This window comes from Sinocyclocheilus anshuiensis, unplaced genomic scaffold (assembly GCF_001515605.1).
Source record: "Sinocyclocheilus anshuiensis isolate Anshui unplaced genomic scaffold, SAMN03320099.WGS_v1.1 scaffold907, whole genome shotgun sequence".
Classification (NCBI taxonomy): domain Eukaryota; kingdom Metazoa; phylum Chordata; class Actinopteri; order Cypriniformes; family Cyprinidae; genus Sinocyclocheilus; species Sinocyclocheilus anshuiensis.
The window spans coordinates 1,058,911-1,082,223 of NW_015546133.1; the positions used below are offsets into that span (position 1 = coordinate 1,058,911).

The window sequence follows — 23,313 nt, forward strand, 5'->3', positions numbered from 1 at the left end:
GTTAATGATGCATCTCATTATTGAGATCTACCAAGCACATTTCACAAACTTCTTCATGTGCATTTCAACTTTGTTTTCCTCCTGATCTCGAGATATTTAGAGGAAGGCAGAAAAATCCTCACACTTTAGAATAAGACGTTGCCCTGGCGACAGCTCATCCTTATCACGACTCTCACAAATATGCACCTCTGTGATTCAGTGGGAGGTTGATGATCTCCAAGGATATTGTTCTGAAGATCTGTGCTTCTTGTGACTCTTTCAGATGCCCTGAGGAACCTACCAGTATTTGACACTCTGATCTGAGAGGGTTGAGGAAATGGGGATTTTACATTTTCTGGTGTTTGTGCTGCTCGGAGACAGATTGGGTCCTACACGTTCAGACATTTTAGCGAAGGCCCAGGCCAGCGAGCGACGTGTCTTGGCACACATACCCGGTGACATCATCATCGGGGCTCTTTTCTCCGTCCATCATCAGCCACCGGCCGATAAGGTTCACGAGCGCAAATGCGGCGCTGTACGCGAGCAGTATGGCATCCAGCGGGTGGAGGCCATGATGCACACCCTGGACCGCATCAACGCGGACCCACACATCCTACCCAACATCACACTGGGCTGCGAGATCAGAGACTCCTGCTGGCATTCGGCTGTGGCTCTGGAGCAGAGCATCGAGTTCATTCGTGACACTCTAGTCTCAGCCGAGGAGGAAGAAGGCATGTCTAAGTGTTCAACTGAAGGTGGAGGGACTCCCATGAAAGGGAAGAAGCCCATTGTGGGGCTGATCGGGCCCGGATCCAGTTCTGTGGCCATCCAGGTTCAGAATCTCCTTCAGCTCTTCAACATTCCCCAGATTGCATATTCGGCAACCAGTATGGATCTCAGCGATAAGTCTTTGTACAAGTACTTTATGAGGGTGGTGCCCTCCGATGCCCAGCAGGCCAGAGCGATGGTGGACATCGTCAAAAAATACAACTGGACCTATGTATCTGCCATTCACACTGAAGGTATGTGATCTCTCCCCTCAGGGAAGCATTTTTCTTCATGGTTATTATGAGATTTTCCACAGTTAGAAGAGAAAAGCTTCTTAAAAGAACTAAGTCTGCCCTGGAACTCTTTTTCATTCTTTTCTTTTGAGCAGAATTCATTTTTTTTGTTCTGGAGGTTTAATTTCTTCCTCTCATTAGTATTTCACAAAAGTCTTCCAGTGAGAAAGGCAGATCTCCACCAGCATGTAACACTATTATTTAAAGTGTTAAATCTTCCACGTTCTCAAAGTGAGAGATTTTCCAGTGATAATGTATCATTCTGTCTGTTGCGGTTCACCTTTATCTTGGCCCAAACAGCGAAATCTCTTTATTATTCATAGAGGGAAATGTCACATCTTTTAAGGAGTTCTCATAAAGATTTTATGTCTCTGATGCAGCATATGCCATGTGTAGTCAAGATAGCATCTGTTAATCATTTTTATGTACTTGTTTATTAAATTACACTTGGTGACAACAAATGTAACACCATTTAAACTGCATTAAGTCAGACTTTATATCTTGAATGTGCATAGCAATGTTATTTTAGTACCACTGAGATACTATTATTGTTCTTATTAGTATTTTAAGTTAGTTTTTATTTTTTTTATATATATTTCTCTTTTTTTTAGTTACGTTTTAGCAGTTGTGCTGTGTTTTTGTTATTTTTTGTTTTTAAAATATTTAAATATATCGTTTTTATTAGTTTTTAGTTTTAGTTATTTTAGTATATCAAGTTAAACTAAATAAAAATGAGAAATTCTGCCTTGGCAATTAGATGAAAATAAAATAAGTTTCTTATATTATAAATAGTTTTTATTTTTTTTTCAGTTAACATATATTTTATTTCATGTAACAAAAATGTTTTTATGCTTTTAATTTTAGTTAACTGTTAAATATGAAATATTAACCTGGGTGGATAGTTTACTGAACAAATTACAAACTCAAGCAGTATAAATAATTTTTTTAGATATCTTATTTCAGTTAACGTTTATTTCAAGTAACAAGAAATGTTGTTTATGGTTTTAGTTTTAGTTAACTATTAAATATTAACAATGATGCATAGTTTACTGAATATTACAAACTCAAGCGGTTTGGCTAGAAGATTGATGACCTCACAGACAGGTGTTAATTGACAGCGGGTAGTTAAATGTGGAGCCCACCCCAGTTTTCACCCACATACAGAACAAGGAGCTGTGAAATACTCCATAATGTTGATTCATTTGCTTGCATATTCTGTAGCTCTATTTGTATCATATCATAATTTGATATGTGAGCTCAGCTCATTTGTGAGCTCTATTGATAAAATAGACCAAATGTTTGTAGTCACATTTGATTTGACTTGTGTTTAACCAGCTTGTCAATCAACATGCTGAACACCGATGAGGAAAAGGAGTTTTTGCCTAGTTATGAAAATTGCCAGTGAAATTACTAAAGAAGTATTTTAATGAAAGCTGTGTGTTTAATAGTTAGATTTACTGTCTATTTATACAAATATATTTTATTGGAGGTATTGAAATGCAAAAGTTTCCTTTCAAACAAAGACCATTCAGATGATGTGTCAAGCAGCATCTTACCTTTCTGCAGATTTGTCTATCTATTGTTTCATCATGTTCAAGAGTGTCTTTGATGTTTGAAAACACCCCCATGATGCTTTGCATACAGCGTACACAGAGTGAATGGTTAATAGATACGCTCACGTATTGTGTTGCTGCTGCACTTTTGTTTTGGCCTTTTTTGGCCTCATGACAGACCATAGAACAAACAGAAATCATTAGCTGAAAGGCGATCATGATGATCATTTACATCTTTAGCTCTGTTTCCAGTGTCTGTGGGCGTTTAATGAATTTTCCTGTTTGAGTGAACACACTGTTTAAAGACTTGTCGCTTGTGCATTGTCTGTCTCTCTGTAGGAGGGAAAGAGACAGTCGAGGTCATCAAAATTTCGCCGTTATTGTGTGCAGAGGTCATTTTACCCACATTTGTTATTGCTTCTTTTGACCGACCTATTGAATTGCAGGACCACATGTTTTCTGCCCTTTATCATTGAAATGCCTGTAAAATATTATGTAACTCTAATTTTTTTAATTATATATCCATTTTTATCTGAGACAGAAGGTTCTAGTGAAGTATGAGCGCAGCGAGGGAATTAATTCACAGAACTGGCACAGAGGAATGGAGTGAAAGATTTGAAGAAGATCTTCCCTGAGGAGAGAGATTAGAGATGAAGTAATGCGCATTTGGAAGTACACTTCTCAAATCTAAGACTTCACAGAGATGAAGAATGAGATGCTTTTGATAGTCAAGTTTTTGGATAGATATGCTCTTAGATTTTATTAATTAACCCTTGATTATTTACACAATGTCAATAAAAAACAAAATGCTCAATTCAGTAAATATTGCTCAATAAAAGCTTTATTTTTTTCTCTCTTTTTTTAAATTTTGATAGCATCATACTGATTTCTGTCATTTTAGCAAAGAGTTCAGGATGTTCTAGAGTAAGACAAAGCACAAAATATCACGGAATCCATCAAATTCATTGCTAATTCTTAATGATGATTGTTTTGTTTTTTTCCATCAAAAGTGATCAGAAAAATTATTAATGGAGGGTGATGTCATTCATTTGCATCTGTTAGTTAACGTATTACAAAATAATATTTAAAGTTAGCTAAAGGGTTACAAAACAATATTTAAAGTAGTTAGTGTTACAGTAATATTTAATATTAATATTTCACATTTTATCATTAAGACACTAGTTTGGCGTTTGCTAAGATTTCTTATGCTTACCAATGCTGCGTTTGTTTGATTAAAAATACAGTAAAAACAGTGATATTGTGAAATTTTATTAGAATTTAAAATAACTGTTTTCTGTTTAATATATTTTAAGATGTAATAAATTCCTTTGATGGCAAAGGTGAATTTTCAGCACCGTTACGTCACTCTTCAGTGTCACGTGATCCTTCAGAAATCATTCTAATATGCTGATTTGCTTCTCATGAAACATTTCTTATTATTATCAATGTTACAAACAGCTGTGTTGCTTAATTGTTTTGTGGAAACCATGACTCATTGATGAACACAAAGTGCAAAAACATATTTAAAGTGGAACTTTTTGTAACATTATAATTGTGTTTACTGTCACTTTCAATACATTTAATGCTTAATTGTTGAATAAAAGTGTTGATTTCTTTTAAAAATCTTACTGACCCCAAACTTTTTAACAGTAATGTACATTATTAAAATATTGAGACTATATGATGGGTACATGAAAATGTACTGCATACCAGGAATGACCAATATCTGCTGCAATTTTGGCAAAAGCCCTCCATGTTTTTTTGGTACAGTTCCTCAAATCTCTCATGTCAGGATGAACAGCAGTGGAGATTTCTCACCTTGCAGACTTAGCTTACTCGCTAGAATGCTGATAGCAACCTGGGGTTAAGTGTTTTCCTCAGGGACGTGATGGTGACGGGGGTCTCAATGACCTTACAGTTCACAAATCACCTCTGCCAAATTTGAATCTGCAACCTATTAGGTGACGAGTCCAGACTGTTAACCACTACACTCACTCCTAATGTTATTTATTTTTATTTTTTTGCAAAGCTCCATCACTGGAATGATCTTGTGAATGTTGTTTTAATCCTCATAATCTCCATTATCAGAACTCATAATCTCGGGTGTAATTAAGATGTTTGTGCATTGATTTGGAAAAAAAACACTGAAAGTAGATTTATTTGGGTGAAATGAAGGTGTTTGTATGCTCTTTATCAAGACTTCTTTGCAATTGTATCAAATTCGTACCTCGTAAAATGTGAGAAGACGGAACATTCCTGACACAAAAGTAGGTGACCTGATTTTTATGTAAAGTGGGGGAGTTTACCCCTGACGCTTTGTGAAAGAGGGGCACCATGGCCTGTTTTTCATTAGTTTTCTAAGCATGAAAAAGGGAAATCTATTTTTATTTTTTACTGAATGTATCCAGGAAGCAAAGCACAGAACATGGACACTTTTATGGAATATAAATGATGATTTAGGAAACTTTGCAGTAAACATGACGTCTTAATTCATGTTACTTTCAGTTCAGCAGTACAGGGTCATTTCATGAGAAAATCAAAATTGCCATGATCACTCGAAATTAGTGTTCAATCTACTATTCCGAATGTTTCACTACTTCTTCCACTGGCCTACCCGGTCAAGTCATGGTAATAATGAGAAAGTAGGATATTATTTGTAAACACCAGAAGAAATAATGATACAAATAAAATGTGGGAAAGTTAGCCAAAGCTGGTGCTGTTCCTGACTGTGTGTAGCACCTACAGCTCTTCATATCCTCCTGAAGATTTTAACAAGGTTATTTTAGCATGAGTTTACCAGGTTGAGCATCACATTTCACTGTGGATTGTTTTGTGAACCAATCAAAATGACATTTGTGATGTCCATCTCTGTCATAGAGTTACATTATAGCTGTACAATTTCAAGCTATTTTATATTAAAAACAAGAAATTATTTGATATAGATATTTTATTAAATCAATGTTAAATCTAAATTCTAATAAAATATTATTAAATATAAATACATTTTACAGATAATATAAATAACAAAAATAATATATATTTTTTTGGAGGAATACTATAATATAATACAATATATTATAATGATTTTATCATTTAAATGTTCACAAGTTTTAGCATTGTTACTGAAACTGTGATGGCCCAGCAGCAATACAATTTGTGAAGAAAGTTTCTGAACGTGTTTCAAGTTTAAAAATCATTCAATCTCTCAATCTTCAGGGAACTACGGTGAGAGCGGAATGGAGGCCTTCAAAGACATGGCAGCAAAGGAGGGCATCTGTATCGCCCACTCTGACAAGATCTACAGCAATGCTGGAGAACAGAGTTTTGACCGTCTTCTCGATAAGCTCAGGATCCACCTGCCCAAAGCTCGAGTGGTGGCGTGCTTCTGCGAGGGCATGACCGTACGTGGCATCCTCATGGCCATGAGACGCCGCCGCCTAGTTGGAGAGTTTCTGTTGGTTGGCAGGTGAGTTACCCAAAACATGGACTCTATGCACATGGATTTATATTTTTGGCAGACATTTCTTATCAAAGCAACGGCAAGAAAACACTCCTAAAATTGTGCCTGTGAGCTGTGGCAAGCACTCTTGGCAGGTTTAGAAAACAAATCTTGTTTTTTTTTTTCTCAAAGTGTAGGTGTTGTAAGCTTTCTGTACATCTATAACACTTACTCCTGCAGAAAAACAACTATGCAGCATACTTGGGAAGTATTGTAGAGGAGACGGAGGGTAGTTGCCACATGTTTTACTCCAGTGACCATTTCTCAAGAGTATAATTTGTTTTGAATATATTAGTTTTAAATTGTATATTCTGCTTAGATGCATACCATAGAGAGTCATGACTATCCAATTAATATTTTTCTCTGCAGTTGCCCAGGAGAAAGTTTCCTGCTATTGTTAAGTTTAGGTATTGGGTGGGATTAGGGATGTAGAATATGGTCATGCATTATATGTTAATAATAGGTATGCTAATAAGCAACTAGTTAATAGTGAGAATTGGTCCCTGTATGATTTGCTGCTTAAGAAACATTTCCTATTATTATCATTGTTGAAAACAGTTGTGCTGCTTAATATTTGTGTAGAAACTATGATGCATTATTTGATGAATAGAAAGTTAAAAGAACAGAATTTATTTGAAGCAGAAATCTTTTGTAACATAAATGTCTTTACTGCCACTTTAATGGCTTCTCCACAAAAATGTAAACAGAAAAAGTAAAAGAGAACATATAAGTTGAAAAATATGAAACTATTGTTTTGGCTAGCGTTTAATTTAATGCATCATTTGTATAAAATGATGCACATGTGAAAACCTGCCCTTACCACACATTGAGAACCTTAGAGTAAACTTATATTTGTGTTTGGACTTTTGATTCAAAACTTTATTGAGATGTACCTCATATGATGACTTCCCAGTGTGACAACCAGCCCCAGTCACCCCTGTCTTCTGGATCTGTTTACTGCATGTTATCTTGTGTTCATTACATTTTTAGTGTTTTTTTTGTGGGTCAGATAGGGCCATACCATCAGCCAATTCTGTAGGTATTTCAAAAATACCATTTGAATGTCCACCCATGCCTGTTGATCATCATCTGCAACTCTTTGCTTGTATGTGTGTGTGTGTGTGTGTGTGTGTGTGTGTGTGTGAAAGAGAGAGAGACAAAATCAGGACGGATCAAAACATGGAAACAAGGCTCATCTTTCTGTCTTTTATCACCACAAATGTTGCCATCACCATCATCATCATCATCATCACTATTAGAGTCATCCACTGCTGAAGCCAGGTATGTGATTTATGTTCATTTCAGTGATAGGCACTTGATTCATGTTATGATAATGTCTCCTCTTGTGTAAGCCTGTTGATTCTGTAACGAGGACTTGACAGGTTCAGTCACACCAAACTAATTCTGTAATGCTGGATCTGATTTTACAGATGGTACAAATGGTCTCTTATACAGACTTGGACTTGTTTAAGTTTAAGTTGGGCTTGGCATCGACATCTTGAAAAATTTGCACGTGCTATTCATAGTGTCAAATGAAGTAAGAAATTATTCTTCCCATTTTTAATCTCCTGGAGTGTGACATCTAAATTACCTATTTTTAGCTTTACCCCCAATTCAGTTCTGGCTGTTCCATTAATAAATCGCTTGTGGATATTACGGACTGAAATAATGTATTATGTCTTTGAGATATTAAACTAAGAATAATCCCTCCACTTTCTGCTTCTGTTCAGGAGCTCTTCAGTTGGATAATTAGACGTTCGCTCATTGGTGGACGCGAGGACCATTTTATAAACTCTTAGAGGTGAAGTGTGTAATTTTTTCAAAGTTAAAATACTTTCTCCTATATGAGTTTTATTTACAGAGACAAATATGCTGTTGGAAGTGTTTGGGAGAAGTGCACGGTTCAGCTTTAAGGATGAGCTTACAATAAATTGACTGGATAAGAACACCTTCTGCTAAATTGAAATGAGAGGGGGAAATACAATTACAAAAATTCATCCTTCATTGCAAATTAACTGGTTTTATTCAACAAAATATTGTGAAACATATGCCAAATAAATAGCATTTGTTGGTGTAAATCTGATATTATTTTCTGTGCTTAATACAGCAGCTTCCCACATACAGTAAATGAGTGTGTGTGTTATTCCTCTGTGGGCTAATTGTTAACAGATTAAAACTGTGATTCCCACACACGCCCACACACACATTTTTTTTTTTTGCAAAACACTGATGAATAAAGCATCAAAACTTTTCATTATTTATTTATTTTTATTTAAAATTCAATTTAAAAATCACCAATTAAGTTTCAAAATGTTTGGGAGAAAACATTTGTTTTTGCTTTTGTGTTTTTAAGCATGAGCTGTTAATATTTCATCTTTTCTAAAGATTCATTTTTGTGAGGTTTTGAATTTTGATGTAATCCATTCATATATCCATCTGCAATTTATGAAGTGCACTCTTTAAATGATTTTTGGGGTATTTTTCCAGTGCCCAAACAAACTCCATTATTTTGAGATTAACTCTTTTAAAGAGCTTTATAACCAGATGACATCAAACTGCGTGCATCTGGAAAATCTTTGTTTCGGTGAAGTTTAACAGGCTGGTTGATTTGCTCTGTGGTAGGGGCCTATATTTTGCTTATTTATGTAGTTTCTGAATATTTGAATAGGATCTATTTCAGAAAATGGTGTCATGGTCTTTATTCTGGGCCTCTGGGCATTCCACACAGCCTGGATGTGCTGAGAGAAGATGCCATGTTTATGGGGGTGCCAGTGTGTGTGTGTGTGTGTGTGTGTGTACCTGGTATTTATCACGCATGAGTGGATGACCGAGTTTGTGTGTGTGCTTGTTTGATGAGGTGTCAGACACCAGCTCCAGGGAAGGTAGCCGAATGTTGTTGTTGTTTTTTTCTTTTTTTCTTTGGTTCAGTGAGAATATGGCCACTGTGTCTTTGTTCCAGTTTCTTGATCTCTATGTGGCTAAAAGTGATAAAGTGTCTCAAAACATTTTAAAAACTCCATGTGCTTTCTTTGGTATATCGGTTGCTTTCTGATATCATTCAAACACATAATGCCCCACATATGCATGTTTGCTTTATTGGCATTAATTAATTGATAAAAAAAAAAATATATATATATATATATATATATATACACGTGTGTTTGTGTGTTTGCCTATATATAGTCACAAAAATATATTTCTATATATTTTCTAAAATATACATTATCAAAAGTGCAATCTTCTAATTTATAATAGATTTTATTTAAAATTTCAAATGCCAAAATATATTACAAAATGTACTTCAAGGTGCATGAAAATATATTAAAATATTAATTTACCAACATTAAAACATTTGGTAAATGCAAAATATTTTTTTAAATAAAAATAATATTAAAAATATATTTTAAAAATGACAGCCAAATATAGGAGTAAATATAAGTAACTAAAGCATATGGAAAATATATTTATGGATTTGTTTTTTATCTTAAAGGGTTGCAAAGCCAGTGGTTGTTTTGTAGGCAAACATCGATGCCTTGAATTTTATGCTGCTTTAATCTTACATTAGCAAACAAAATTGGCCATTTTTATAGAATTTTGAAATATATTTATATTTAAAAAAAAATATTTGTTTTGGCATACGGTACTGCAGTTGATCCTTACAAAAAATATTGTTACCAAAGGTTGTTTGTCAACATCTCCTCTGTCTCACAACTGAATGACTTACAATTATTTACTAATGAGCAGTTTGCAGACTGTGGCCAGCCATCTGTCACTAGTGAGTGTGAGGACAGTATTGTATTGTGTTGTATTATCTGTCAAAATGTTCATCAGTGAAGTGTGCACAAGAGCTGATCCATTGCTGATGAGGGCTGATCTGACTCACCCCGCCAGGGATGGATAAAAAATGTAACCTAATTTAATTGTCAGTTTCACTTTGCAGCTTCTTTGCAGTATTTGTTGGTGTAAATCTTATATTATTTTCTGTGCTTAATACAGCAGCTTCCCACATAAACGAGTGTGTGTTATTCCTCTGTGGGCTAATTGTTAACAGATTAAAACTGTGATTCGTGTAGATTCCAAAATGTGAAACGTCCACACGCTGACCACGTCTGGTTGAATTAAAAAAGGTAACACTTTGCAATAAGGTACCATTATTTAACATTAATAAACTTGTGATTGATGATCAGCTGAATTTCACAGACCACAATGCGAAAAAAACTGCCCAGTCCTGCAGATTTGCCTTATACAATATTAGGAAGATCAGGCCCTTTCTGTCGGAACATGCTACACGCCTTGTTCAAGTTATTGTTCTATCCAGGCTAGACTATTGCAGCACTCTCTTAGCAGGTCTTTCAGCCAGTTTTATCAAACCTCTACAACTAATCCAGAATAGGGCTACAAGATTAGTCTTTAACGAGCCAAAAACAGCACGTCACACCTCTGTTCATCAGTTTACACTGGCTACCAAGGCTATTCAAGGCATTGATGTTTACCTACAAAACAACCACTGGCTCTGCACCCCTTTACCTAAATTCACTACTTCAGAATTATGTGCCCTCCATAAGCTTGCATTCTGCATGTGAACGGCACATTATAGTGCCATCCCAAAGAGGCACAAAATCACTTACACTGACTTTTACCTTAACTGTTCCCTGCTGGTGTAATGACCTGCCCAACCCGATCCGAGCAGCTGAGTCTTTAGCCATCTTCAAGAAACGTCTAAAGACACATCTCTTCCATCTACACTTGACCCTCTAACACTAGAACTCTCTATTCTATTTCTATACTATCGACTTGTTTTCTTTTTATTTTACTAAAAAATTATGGAATTAACCTTAACTAAGATTAATAAATGCTAGATAAGTAAAAGTATTTTTATTGTTAGTTCATGTTAACTGATGTAGTTAACTAATGTAACAAATGAAACCTTATTGTAAAGTGTTACCGAAATAAAAATGTATGTAAACTGATAGAAATTAATCAATTATCTGTTGTACAGGTATAAGTAATAATTGTTTGCTTGTTTCTTTGTTTTTTCATTTAGACAATTTATGTCTAACCACAGTCATATAGTGACTAGTCCACTATAGGACACATAATGTTCTGCAAAATAATACATCTTCTCAACGTTTTTCAGACTTCTGATGGTATTCAAACCTGATGCTATTATTGGGTTTGCACTGAGATGGATTTGTAGATTTTATTTAATCTGAGGAACGTTCATCGAAATTTGAGTGTTTCCATGAACATATTTGAGTGCCGACACAAGCAAATCACTGAATCAGTATTTTGAACTGATTCATTCAAACTAACAATCTGCACGTTTTCTACTAAGGTTTAAATAAGATGCACTGATAAAACATCTCTCCTTTAGTGCTCTCATAGCACAAAGAACAAGTGAGAAATTTCCTACTTGTTGGTTAATATTGGCACCAAAATAATATCAAATTTATATAGCAAATATTCGCCCAACCGTAATTTTGCAATATGTTTTAATGTGCTGTAAAATACTGTCAGACATCTTTTTAAAGGGAGTGGCGCCTTTGCTTTGGCATTTTTGTTGTCTTTTTTTTTGTTGTTGTGGTTTTTAAGTTTTCCTGCAGCAGCAGTGGGCAGAGGGAGGCTGACCTGCTGGGGTCAGTGTGTGGGTTTACTGAGCTGTTCAGCTCTTTTCCATGAGATGATTCAAGCTGCTACTAACATGCTCCTCTATGCTTCCCTCCCATTGCTTTTGCCTCCAAGGACAAGTTATGAAAGCCTCTCCTTACCTACCATGAGAACAAAAATGATACCTCCCACACACTGCTGAGTTGTGTAACATTTAGCGCTATGAGTTTAGGAAGTGTTTGAGAACATATAGATGGAGTGGACGCTGAAAAGTGTAGTTTCTTTTCTTTCTTTTTTTTTTGTCTGTATGAAAGAGGTTTTAAGGAGAAGGCAAGACTTGTCTGTTGTCATCCAAAGATCCCTTTAATGCTTAATGGCGAAGCCTTGGAGCACATACATCTCATGGAGAGGTTTATTATGAGTCTGTCACTGTACTGTCGCTATGAAATACTGGCCTGCTGTGTCCTCAAGACCTAATTTATAGAGTAACCTGGTCATAACTACTGGGCTTTGCCTGTTATGTGGGTCAGTTTGGACGGGGAGCCTCCCTGACCGTCTCTCAAGGGAGTTTGTTCTATAAAAAAGCCATTCATTACTCTCTTGTCTCTTGCACACTTTGCAGCGATGGTTGGGCAGACCGCTATGATGTCACTGACGGCTTCCAGAGGGAGGCAGCGGGGGGAATTACTATCAAACTGCAGTCTGCTTATGTCACGTGGTTTGATGATTACTACCTGAACCTGAAGCCGGATACGAACCTCCGGAACCCCTGGTTTCCTGAGTTCTGGCAGCACCGCTTCCAGTGCCGTCTGAAGGGACATCCTCAAGAGAGCAACAAATACAACAAGACCTGCACCAGTGAGTGGAAGATGATCTCACATGATCTCCCATGTCACACTCACATCTTACATGATTTTAGGTTAATTTATCTGAAATGTCTTTTCATCAGTTCATCCATCCATTCGTCTATCCATCAATCCATCTATTCATCTATTTATCAATCTTCATCCATCCAACCATACATCTATCTGTCCTTTCATCAATTCATCCATCCATTAATCTATACATCTGTTTTTCTGTGTCCATCTCTCCATCCATTCATGCACTTATGAGCTCATCTATTCATTCAACTGTTTACTCATTCATCCATCTATTCATCCAACTATGCATCCATCTATCCATCAATCCGTCAATTTATCTATTCATTCATCTATACATCATCCATCCATCAATCTGTCAATCTGTTCATCTTTACATCCATTTGTCCTTCCAATACTTTCTCTTTTTCATCCATCCATCCATCAATCTTTCATTCCATAATTTAATCTATTCATGTATACATCATTCATATATTACTCTGTCAATATATTCATCCACCTATACATCCATTTGTCTTTCCACTGCTTCATCTACCCATCCATACATCCAAATATCTATACATCAATATTTCATTCCATCAATTCATCTATTCATTCATTCCATCTATTCATCATCCATTCAGTCACCCATCCCTCCATCCATCTATCCATCTATACATCCATCCATTTGTCTATCCATCCATCCATCCATTTGTCCTTGCACTACTTCATCTATTCGTCCATCCATCCATCCATACACCTATCCTCAGTGGTGTAATGTAACAAAGTAATAATACTTAATAATAATATGTCAACTTCACTACTTCATCTATTCGTCCATTCATCCATCCATCCATCCACCTATCCTTCATTCCATCATTTCATCTATTCATTCATGTATACATCATCTGTCAATCTATTCATCCATCATTTGTCCTTTTACTGCTTCATCTACCCATCCATTTATCCATCCATCTGTTTGTCCTTCCACTACTTCATGTATTCGTCCATCTATCATTCCATAATTTCATCTATTCGATTGTATGCATCATCCATCTGTCAATCTGTTCATCCATCATACATCCATTTGTCCTTTCGCTGCTTCATCTGCCTGTCCATCCATCCATCCATCCGTCTTTCATTCCATCAATACATCTGTTCATTCAGGTATTCATAATTCATTCATCTAGCCATCCATATGTCCTTCTACTTCATCTATTCATCCATCTGTCCATTTATCATCTATCTAATAGTGAATCTATTAAATCAACAAAAATGTAATCAAAAGAATTGCATAATATCAGTATATGCTGAGAAAAGCCCCTAAATGAAGATAAAGACATTACTGCGGCAGATGAAAGCACTGAATAGATAATACAAAAAGAGGCTTTAGAACTGAATATATTGTGTGTTTTCACTACACGTCTCATAGAGAAAGAGTCGCTCCGACACCAGTACGCTCAGGATACGAAGATGGGCTTTGTGATCAATGCCATCTACTCAATGGCTTACGGACTGCACGCCATGCAGAAGTCTCTGTGTCCCGGCTATGCCGGTCTGTGTGAAGCCATGCGGCCGATTGATGGAGGTAAACTCTTAGAATTCCTCATGAGGACAAACTTCTCTGGTGTCTCGGGAGAACTGGTGCTGTTTGATGAGAATGGAGACTCCCCGGGGAGGTAGGAATCTTTCATATTCTGCTCCATACACAAGTCAGAATGTGCTTCTAAACTCCTTTTAAAGAGAATGAAAACAGTCTCTCGTTGATGTCATTGTGATTTTCAGAAATATCTTCCTTTAGACTGAATGACTTTATGAGCAAAACATGAATGACCCTGGGTTAACCGTTTCGCGCCCGTAACAGTGAATTTACATGTGTTTTTATAGGTATGAAATCATGAACTTTAAACAGATGAGTGAGGAGGACTATAGCTACATCTACGTGGGCAGCTGGGACAACAGTGGGCTGAAGATGGATGACGAGGAGATTTGGGCAAACAGCAGTGCCATCATCAGATCAGTATGCAGTGATCCTTGTGAAAAAGCTCAGATAAAGGTGAAAAAGGAATCATTTGAGAAGAAAATGTGTTATGTCAGTGTAAATGTGTCATTATTGGAAATGCAGTTTATTTAAGTGTTAATGTGCTTTTTTATTTTACACTACCATTCAAAAGTTTGTGGCCGGTAAAATTTTTTATGTCTTTTATGCTCACCGAGGCTGATTTGATAAAAAAAAAAAAAAAAAAAGTAATATTGTGAAATATTATTACAATTTAAAGGTACTATTTTGTAATTTAATATATTTTAAAATGTAATTTATTCCTGTGATGCAAAGCTGAATTTTCAGCAGCCATTACTCCAGTCTTCAGTGTCACATGATCCTTCAGAAATCATTCTAATATGCTTTTCTAACATTCTTTTTTTATTATTATTATTAATATTGAAAACAGTTGTGCATGAAAACAATGATACATTTTTTCAGGATTTTGTGATGAATAGAAGGTTCAAAAGAACAACATTTATTTAAAAAATACTAATCTTCAGTAACATTATAGATGTCTTTACTATCACTTTTTATCAATTTAATGCATCCTTCGTGAATAATAGTATTAATTTCTTTTAAAAAAGTTTACTGACCCCAAACTTTTGAAAGGCAGCATATATTTTTTAGTTTAACTATTAAGATGTAATATCCACCTTATTTTTCAACAGGGAGATAAGCTGTTTTGTGTGAATGTGTGAGACTTCCAGTTCATTAGCCGCTGTAGGGAAATAACGAGAAGAAAAATAAAGTTCAGTAAACAGTAAAACTGTTTGCACTACAAACCAGTGTGTTCATAATTAAGATAATACATTAGAATAATGTGGTAAGACACACCAGTTTGCAATATCAAGCAGCAAAATGAGCTGTTTTGTACAGCTAAAAATAGCTGGAAGCGGATGAGACCGGAACCCAGGCACATTAAATTTACAAATGATCATGCCTGCTCTTACGGGAAAAATAAGGTGGATAGACTTTTTTGAAAGACCTTAAACCAAAAGTTTTGACCTCTTATCTCAAACCATGTATCGTAATGGGCAGAGATGTTTTCTAAGCAATCAGACATGAAAATTTCTTATAGCAGATGATACATGTTTGAAAAAATCCCATTGACTTATACTGATACAGGAGCCTAAGCCATATTTAGAGAGCAGATTATCGTATAAACTTGGAGGTAGAACCTTAAGCACCCACAACACCTTAGCAACCGCATGGCAACCACTCAAAACACCTAAGTAACCACATAGCAATGCACTAAAAACCACTTAGAACACTGTAGCAACCGCCCACAACACTTTTGCATTGTGGTGGCAGCTTTGAGAGCTAAAGTATTTTCTTCACAGAAATCTATAGCTTACATAACTTGACCTCTCTGTTCTGACCACCTCAGGTTATCCGTAAGGGTGAGGTGAGCTGCTGCTGGACCTGCACTCCATGTAAAGAAAACGAGTTTGTGTTTGATGAATACACCTGTCGTATGTGCGAGCTTGGATCCTGGCCTACAGATGACCTCACAGGTGAATCTACATCCACCTTCAGAGCAAAATGTAGTTCTTCTTGTAGTTCATCCAGAAGTCATAACCATTGTTTACCCATGATTCTAAACTTCTTAGAGCAGCCACATAAGCTTATCATCTCATACAGCAGTGTGTGATATAAGTATCTGGGTCACTGAATAACATAGGGGACCCATTTATCTCTTAGAGCGTTATTTGAAAATCTGGACCATGGCAACTTGATGCCAAAAACAGAGATTTGGACTTGGCGGGGGTCCCCATCAGAATGTTCCAGAATTGCTGTCAAGCGTAAGCCCTGAAGCAGCAGTCTCTCAGCATGTAGTGCATTACTGAGAGCCAAGGCCGCTCTGCTGTTCATGCAAGAGCCTTAATGCCAATTTTCGACATTTAGTAGCAGGTGGTTTTGAGTTTGACTACCTGCAATTCTTTTTTAATTTAGTAGTTTTGGGATTTTATACCAGTGTTTACAGCATTTATGCACTGTACAACGACTCTATAACAGAGATGGTGCACTTTTAGATATATAAATAGGAGAAATTAAAATGTTCACAAGTCCCAACAGTTAAAACATCCAATCACCTTATTTAAGCTTAAATCACACTAAAAACTGTATTTTTCAGGATGGTCCAATTAATGTGCATATGCTAATACTCATATTTAAGAGCAAATGGTAACACTTTATAATAATCTTCAATACTTTAACATTAGTTAATGCATTAGATATCATGAAGTATCAATGAGCAACATTAGTAATTAATAAATACATGTATTGATCTTAGTAAATGTTAATTTCTACATATGCATACATTTCAAGTATTAGTAATTGAATGAACATGAATTTACAATGAAGAATAGTACAGTATATTCATAAATTAACATTAATCTAGATCAGGGTTTCCAAACCTGGGAATTCATGAAAAGCTAATGAATATTGAAATAATTAAAATGAAGATTAAAATGAATAAATAATAAAAAAATTAAAACAAAATTAAAAATTTAAAAACTTTCTTATATACTAAATATAATTTGTTTACCTGCATGTCATATGACCATTAACAATATCAGATTACTGTGAACATGCAAATATGTTACATTATTGAAATATTAACTTATCTCAGGGGAGTACTTAAAGAAAATATTTGAGGTCAAAAGTGTTAGGCTAACAAAAACATTGGGAATCCCTGATCTATATTAATAAATGTAAAAATGGTTGGTCATTGTGAGTGCATGATACATGCTTCTCTTAATTCAAACTAATTCTGCTGATTGATGAATTGAACCTTATTGTAAAGTGTTAACATTTATACTTGAATATGAGCATTAATGCATGTGCTTTAGCTGGACCAGCCTCAAAAATACTTTTTTTTAGTGCTTAAGAAGCACAGCTTATGGTGCAGCTGGTATCATATTTTATTCCTGATTGAAACATGTTACTGAAGTGTAATGTTGACAAACATTTACAGAGATTTCAGATCATGACTAAAAATAGCTGTCCAGGGGCATTACAGAGATGGCTGCCCAGTATGCCCACTTGCCCTAAAGGCACTTTCACAAAAACCTTTGATAATCATGGCCATCACTCTCCGGAGTAGCTCTTGGTGTTGCTAGTTTGTGAATCTGACCTGTAAAAACCAAACCTTCAGTGTCATCTATCCAACCTCATTAAAAGCTATCCAAATCAAGATTCAGTTTCATCCTCTGTCTGTTGATGCAAATTGCACATGCTAAATATATCAGTGCTTGTTGTCAGCCTCTAATGCATAATGCATGGCACTTGGTTGAACGGATGGTTTTGTTTGTTTTTGCGCATTTTCTTTTTCTATTTTTTTTTTATAAAGTTGCACAGTAATTCTGCATAATGATGGATGTTCTCTGTACAATTTTTAATGTCACACATCAGTGATTCTAAATAATCATAGACATGGGCACTATACAGAATAGCTCAATTATGATAAATATTGTTTGCACTGCACATAGATCTTAATGCGGTATAATTGCAACCCCTGAAGTGGAAACATTTTATTTAAAGTTCCAGGGGCAACTCGCAGCGATGCCTTATTTCTTACTCAATAAGTTCAAAAACGTGGATTCATTCAGTAACGAAACACTGCTGTGTGTTGCTAAAAAAAATGCAAAACAGTTCTGCTGTGGCTTTGTTTGGGACTACTGTATTTCCTTTTGCAAAACTGAACAAAACCGACAATATTGTGTGTATAATTTAAGACAATATTACTTTGTTTATTGAATTGTTGTATAAAATCAATTGCAATCGTGCAGATATTTAAGGAAAAACATTCTTGCTTGAGTGATATTACTAAACTACATCAAATGATATAAATATAAGACAAAAACCTATATGTGGCAATTTTTGCCCTCATATCTTTAATTTTAGGGACATATAACTGCATTCTAATAGGCTACATCACGCAGTCAGTCGTCGACCTGCATCATGTTCGCCACATAATCAACTGCATGCAATGTAAGATTACATACAGGTCTGGGTGTTAAATGCATTAATAATTTTAACATTCTTTTTTCCATAATAAATCGCACCAAATGAATGTGTTCATTTGTAATTACTAGTAATTACATTAACGTCTTTTCAAATTCACGTCCCTCAGGCTGTGAGCCAATCCCGGTGCAGTACCTTCTGTGGGGAGATCCTGAGCCGATCGCAGCTGTGGTCTTCGCCTGCCTCGGCCTGCTCGCTACCATCTTCGTCACATTAGTCTTCATCAGGTTCCACGATACGCCGGTGGTGAAGTCCTCCAGCAGAGAGCTGTGCTTCATCATCCTGGCTGGCATCTGTTTGGGGTACCTGTGTACGTTCTGCCTCATCGCCAAACCACACGTGGCCTACTGTTACTTGCAGAGGTTGGGAATAGGGCTCTCGCCCGCCATGAGCTACTCAGCTCTGGTCACCAAAACCAATCGCATTGCTCGCATCCTTGCGGGCAGCAAGAAGAAGATCTGCACCAAGAAGCCTCGTTTCATGAGTGCCTGCGCCCAGCTGGTCATCGCCTTCATCCTGATCTTGATTCAGCTGGGCATCATCGTGGCGCTCTTCATCATGGAACCTCCGCAAGTGATCTACGACTATCCGTCCATACGCGAGGTGCACCTCATCTGCAACACTACCACGCTCGGCGTGGTGGCACCGTTGGGCTACAACGGGCTGCTCATCCTCAGCTGCACATTCTACGCCTTTAAGACCCGCAACGTCCCCGCCAATTTCAACGAGGCCAAATACATCGCGTTCACCATGTACACCACCTGTATTATCTGGTCAGACGACGATGCTCTGGCACAGACACAGTCAGGTCAGTATGAGGGCAGTGTTATTTTAGTATGATTTATTTGCTATTATAGTTGTATGATATTGTTTAATATTTTAAATTAGCTTGTATTTTTATATTTTCAGTTTTAAAATTCATTTCAATTTTTAGTTGTTTTCTTATATGTATTTCTTATATGTAGTTTTTATTTATTTCCAGTTAGTAATTTTAGTGCTTAGGCTAAAACTTCTTTCAGTTAGTTGCCAAAGCAACATTTAAATTTTCATCTAATATTTTTTTATTTATATTAATTATATTTTTTAATTATATTTTTTAAATTATATTATTATATTAATTTTATTAATATTTAATATATTTATATTTAATCTTATTTCAATATTTATTTATTTATTTATTTATATTATAATTTATTATATTATATTATAATATTTATTTTAACATTAATATTTTCTTTTTATATTGTACTTCAGCTTTTTTCTATTACCAATATTATTTGAGTTTTAGTTAATGATACCTTGTATGAGATGTTACAAAAAATGTTTGGTCATAATTTCAGAATTGAGATTGTTTTCTTCAGCTCTCTAAAGTTGAGAACTAACAAAGATTTTTTTTTATTTTTCCTTTATTCTTCTTTGAAATTCTTTGGTTTAATTGGATTCACACTCAATGAATTTAAGGATAATGAGGCATGACGTGTCAATTATTTTTCATGTCAGTTTTAAAAAATCCTTATTTTTACCTCTTTATAAGAAGATGATGTGCAGTCACAGCTCTCAATTGCAGAAGAAGCCCCTTCTGACAAAATAAATATATAAATAAATAAAGCTCATATTAAATCTGTTTATCTCTCCGTAATGCCTGCCAAAGGTTTGCTTTTGAGGATGAAAATGAGTTTAGACTGAAAATGAATCAACTCTCCAACTGAGCATATTTTAGAGCACATAAAAAAAAGCCAGTATTCCCCTCGAAAGAGAAAAAAGAGCCCCAACCAATTACCCTGTATGCCTGTGAATCATTCCTGGAGCAACTCCGGAGTTATGCACATTTGGGTCGATGGGTCCCCAGGTGCATTAGGAGAACTGAAGTTAGAGATTTCCTGTCTGACGTACAGGATTGGATGAGGGTGGTAACTGCACTTGGAATGGGTGGATTGGGATGTCTAATGGCAGGGTCTATTCTCTCTTGCCTTTAAGCTGTAGTGTTACACACTAACAAGGGTGTAGCAGCAGAAGGGGGAAGGTCTCTCTTCACTGTTTTGAAAAAGGTGATTCTGTGGCCTGAATAAATCCATACTAAGTCCATGAATGTAGTCTAAATTTCTGTGTTGGAAAGGCAGATAGTTTCTCAATTGATATACGCTGGCATGTCCTTTAGCATCATTTAAATGACAGTCAAGTCACTTACTATCATCACACAGAGGCATAAAACCCTCTATTCATTCTTATTTTTAATAAGAATCGGTGTTCTGCAGAGTTTAACTCCAACCCTAATCAAACACACCTAAACCAGCTAATAAAGGTCTTATTAGATATACTTCAAACTTCCTGGCAGGTGTGTTTGATTAGGGTTGGAGCTAAACTCTGCAGGACACCGGCCCTCCAGGAGCGAGTTTGGTGACCCCTGCATAAAACACTCTGTGTTGTTATGTGGGTATGTAAACGGTGTTTTGCAATAAATTAACAATTTGCTATACATTTTGTTCACTTTTTCTACTTATATCTTTTGGTGATTGTTATTAGTAGCCACATCAGCTCAATTTTTTTTCAGACATATAAAAAAAACTTTTTATATAGACATTTTTACATTTATCAGTAATTTGAATAGACATTTTAATGGAGTTTAACGTGTATTTTTGTAACATTAATCAATCAAATACAAATACAAAGTGCTGTTTTCTTTCAACAGTTCCAACGGCAAAACGGTAACCTGGGCACAGAATGAGAGAAGTTACAGGCCAAACCTGTGGAAGCGGATCTCAATCCACATTAAGAAAAAGGAAGAGGCCAACCAGACGGCCATTATTAAGCCCTTCTCAAAGGGCTGTGATCGTCCGCCAGACACAGGGGTGAAGCTGGCATATGATGGGTCTCAGAAAAACCAGCGCTACCCTGTAACCTACTGCCCCCGGACCCCTTCGCCGCTGCCAACCGTGTGCCAGCGGCCTTCGATGCAGAGGCGCGAAATGGAAGAGCGTGATGGTGAGCGTACGTCAGTAGTGACTATACCCTCATACCTGACAGAGCGCTTGCAGCACGGCAACCCACCCCAGACCTGCATCATGGATCAGATCAGCTGTGTGGTTAGTCGATTCACGGCCAACATCAGTGAGCTCAACAGTATGATGCTGCCTGGTTCACCGCCGGGAACAGGCGTAAACGCCGCCGCCCCGGTCCCCAGACCCTGCTCCCCTACTTTCCATCTCCACCCGCAAGAAAGGCTGCATCCAACCACTGTCACCACCTACGCTGACGTGGTGGCCACAGTGAACACCAACCCTCGCTCTGCGGTCGGTATCGCCGGGGGCATCATCACCGGTGGGAGTAGCAGGGCTTCACCCGCCAGTCTTTTTGACAGCACCTACGACTCTTCGTGTGCGGTCAGGACCACTGATTTTGAGGACCTGGGCGCCTTGACACCACCTTCGCCGTTTAGAGACTCCTCCGTGGACTCGATCAGCGAATCTCCCACATCGCCAGCCTCAGAGCTGCCATTGTGTGAGCCCTGCTCTCCAATATACGACCAGCTGGTGCTTCGGCACTACAGCCAAAGCTCCTCTTCGCTCTGAGAGATTATTCAGAGCGCAGGAAGGAGACTGAGAGGCAGCTACTGAGATCATGCATCTGCTTAGATTGCAAAACCCAGCTGTAAATGTCAAGGAGTGTAAACTCTTAATATAGAAGCACTCGCTGAAGACATTTTATGGAGCTTGGAATCCAGCCCGTCCTCAAAATCCTAATCTGTGTAGGGGAAGGCACTTCACCAAACTGCTTTTCAGATAATTAAGGATGTACTTGATATGCTCTTGTGCACTAGGGTGCTCTGACAAGTTTATGGTCCTTCTTGGCAAGAAGTTACTGATGTTGGTCAGTTTGTGTTCTGCAAGTTTTCCTGGATTTAAAACCACTAATAACATTCCAACGACGTCAATCTACACAGGTGTGAAAAATTACCAAACTAACGCTCCAGGGTGTCATTTTTATCTCTCTTGTTGTCTGTCAGCAAGATTAACTTCTTGCACGGTTCTTCACAACGGAAGTGCAAACGGTTGAATGTAGGACCAAATTAAGCCTTTGAGTGCAAAGTAGTTTGTTTAAATATTGGTCATTTTTGTTATTTTCGTAGATTAGAGGTTGCATGTTCTGCCACTTCATATAACTTCAAATAAAATAATATTTATTGTTATATTTTTCATAATAAATCAAATAGAAGGGATGTGAGGGCAGGTTTATTTAGGTATTGACCAAATCTAACACTTTAATATAGACAATATGTCTTTCAGATGACTGGATATATTAATTTATTTGAACATGTCCCAGTATTACTTAAAATTTTAATAATTAATCACTTTAATTTGAAAGATGGAATTTGAGAAAATTATACAAACTAATAGGAGATAAAAGAAAACAACTATTTACACTACCACTTAAAGGTTTGGGTTCAGTGAGATTTTTTGAAAGAAATTAATACTTTTATTCAGCAAGGATGCATTAAATTTACCAAAAGTGTCAGTAAAGACTATAACATTGTTTTTTAATCAAATAAATGTAGCCTTGGTGAGCATAAGAGACTTATTTTTATTTTTTATTTTTTTTTAAACTTACTGACCCCAAACATTTGAACAGTTATGTAATATAAAGCAATATATAATGCAGGGCCTATTCCAAAAATATAATTAGTCCATTT

The 23,313-nt window shown here is 36.5% G+C and overlaps 1 protein-coding gene across 1 annotated transcript; it reads left to right on the top strand.

The window, feature by feature from the left end:
* Window positions 1-24: 24 nt before the first annotated feature.
* Window positions 25-23,103, top strand: LOC107701127 (metabotropic glutamate receptor 5-like). Its single transcript, XM_016503065.1, is given in 9 exon segments — window positions 25-1,001; window positions 5,810-6,059; window positions 12,322-12,557; window positions 13,989-14,235; window positions 14,444-14,612; window positions 15,988-16,114; window positions 18,736-19,397; window positions 19,400-19,434; window positions 21,316-23,103. Coding segments are annotated over 9 exon segments (3,291 nt in total). The 5' UTR covers window positions 25-316; the 3' UTR covers window positions 22,196-23,103.
* The last annotated feature ends 210 nt before the right edge of the window (window positions 23,104-23,313 follow it).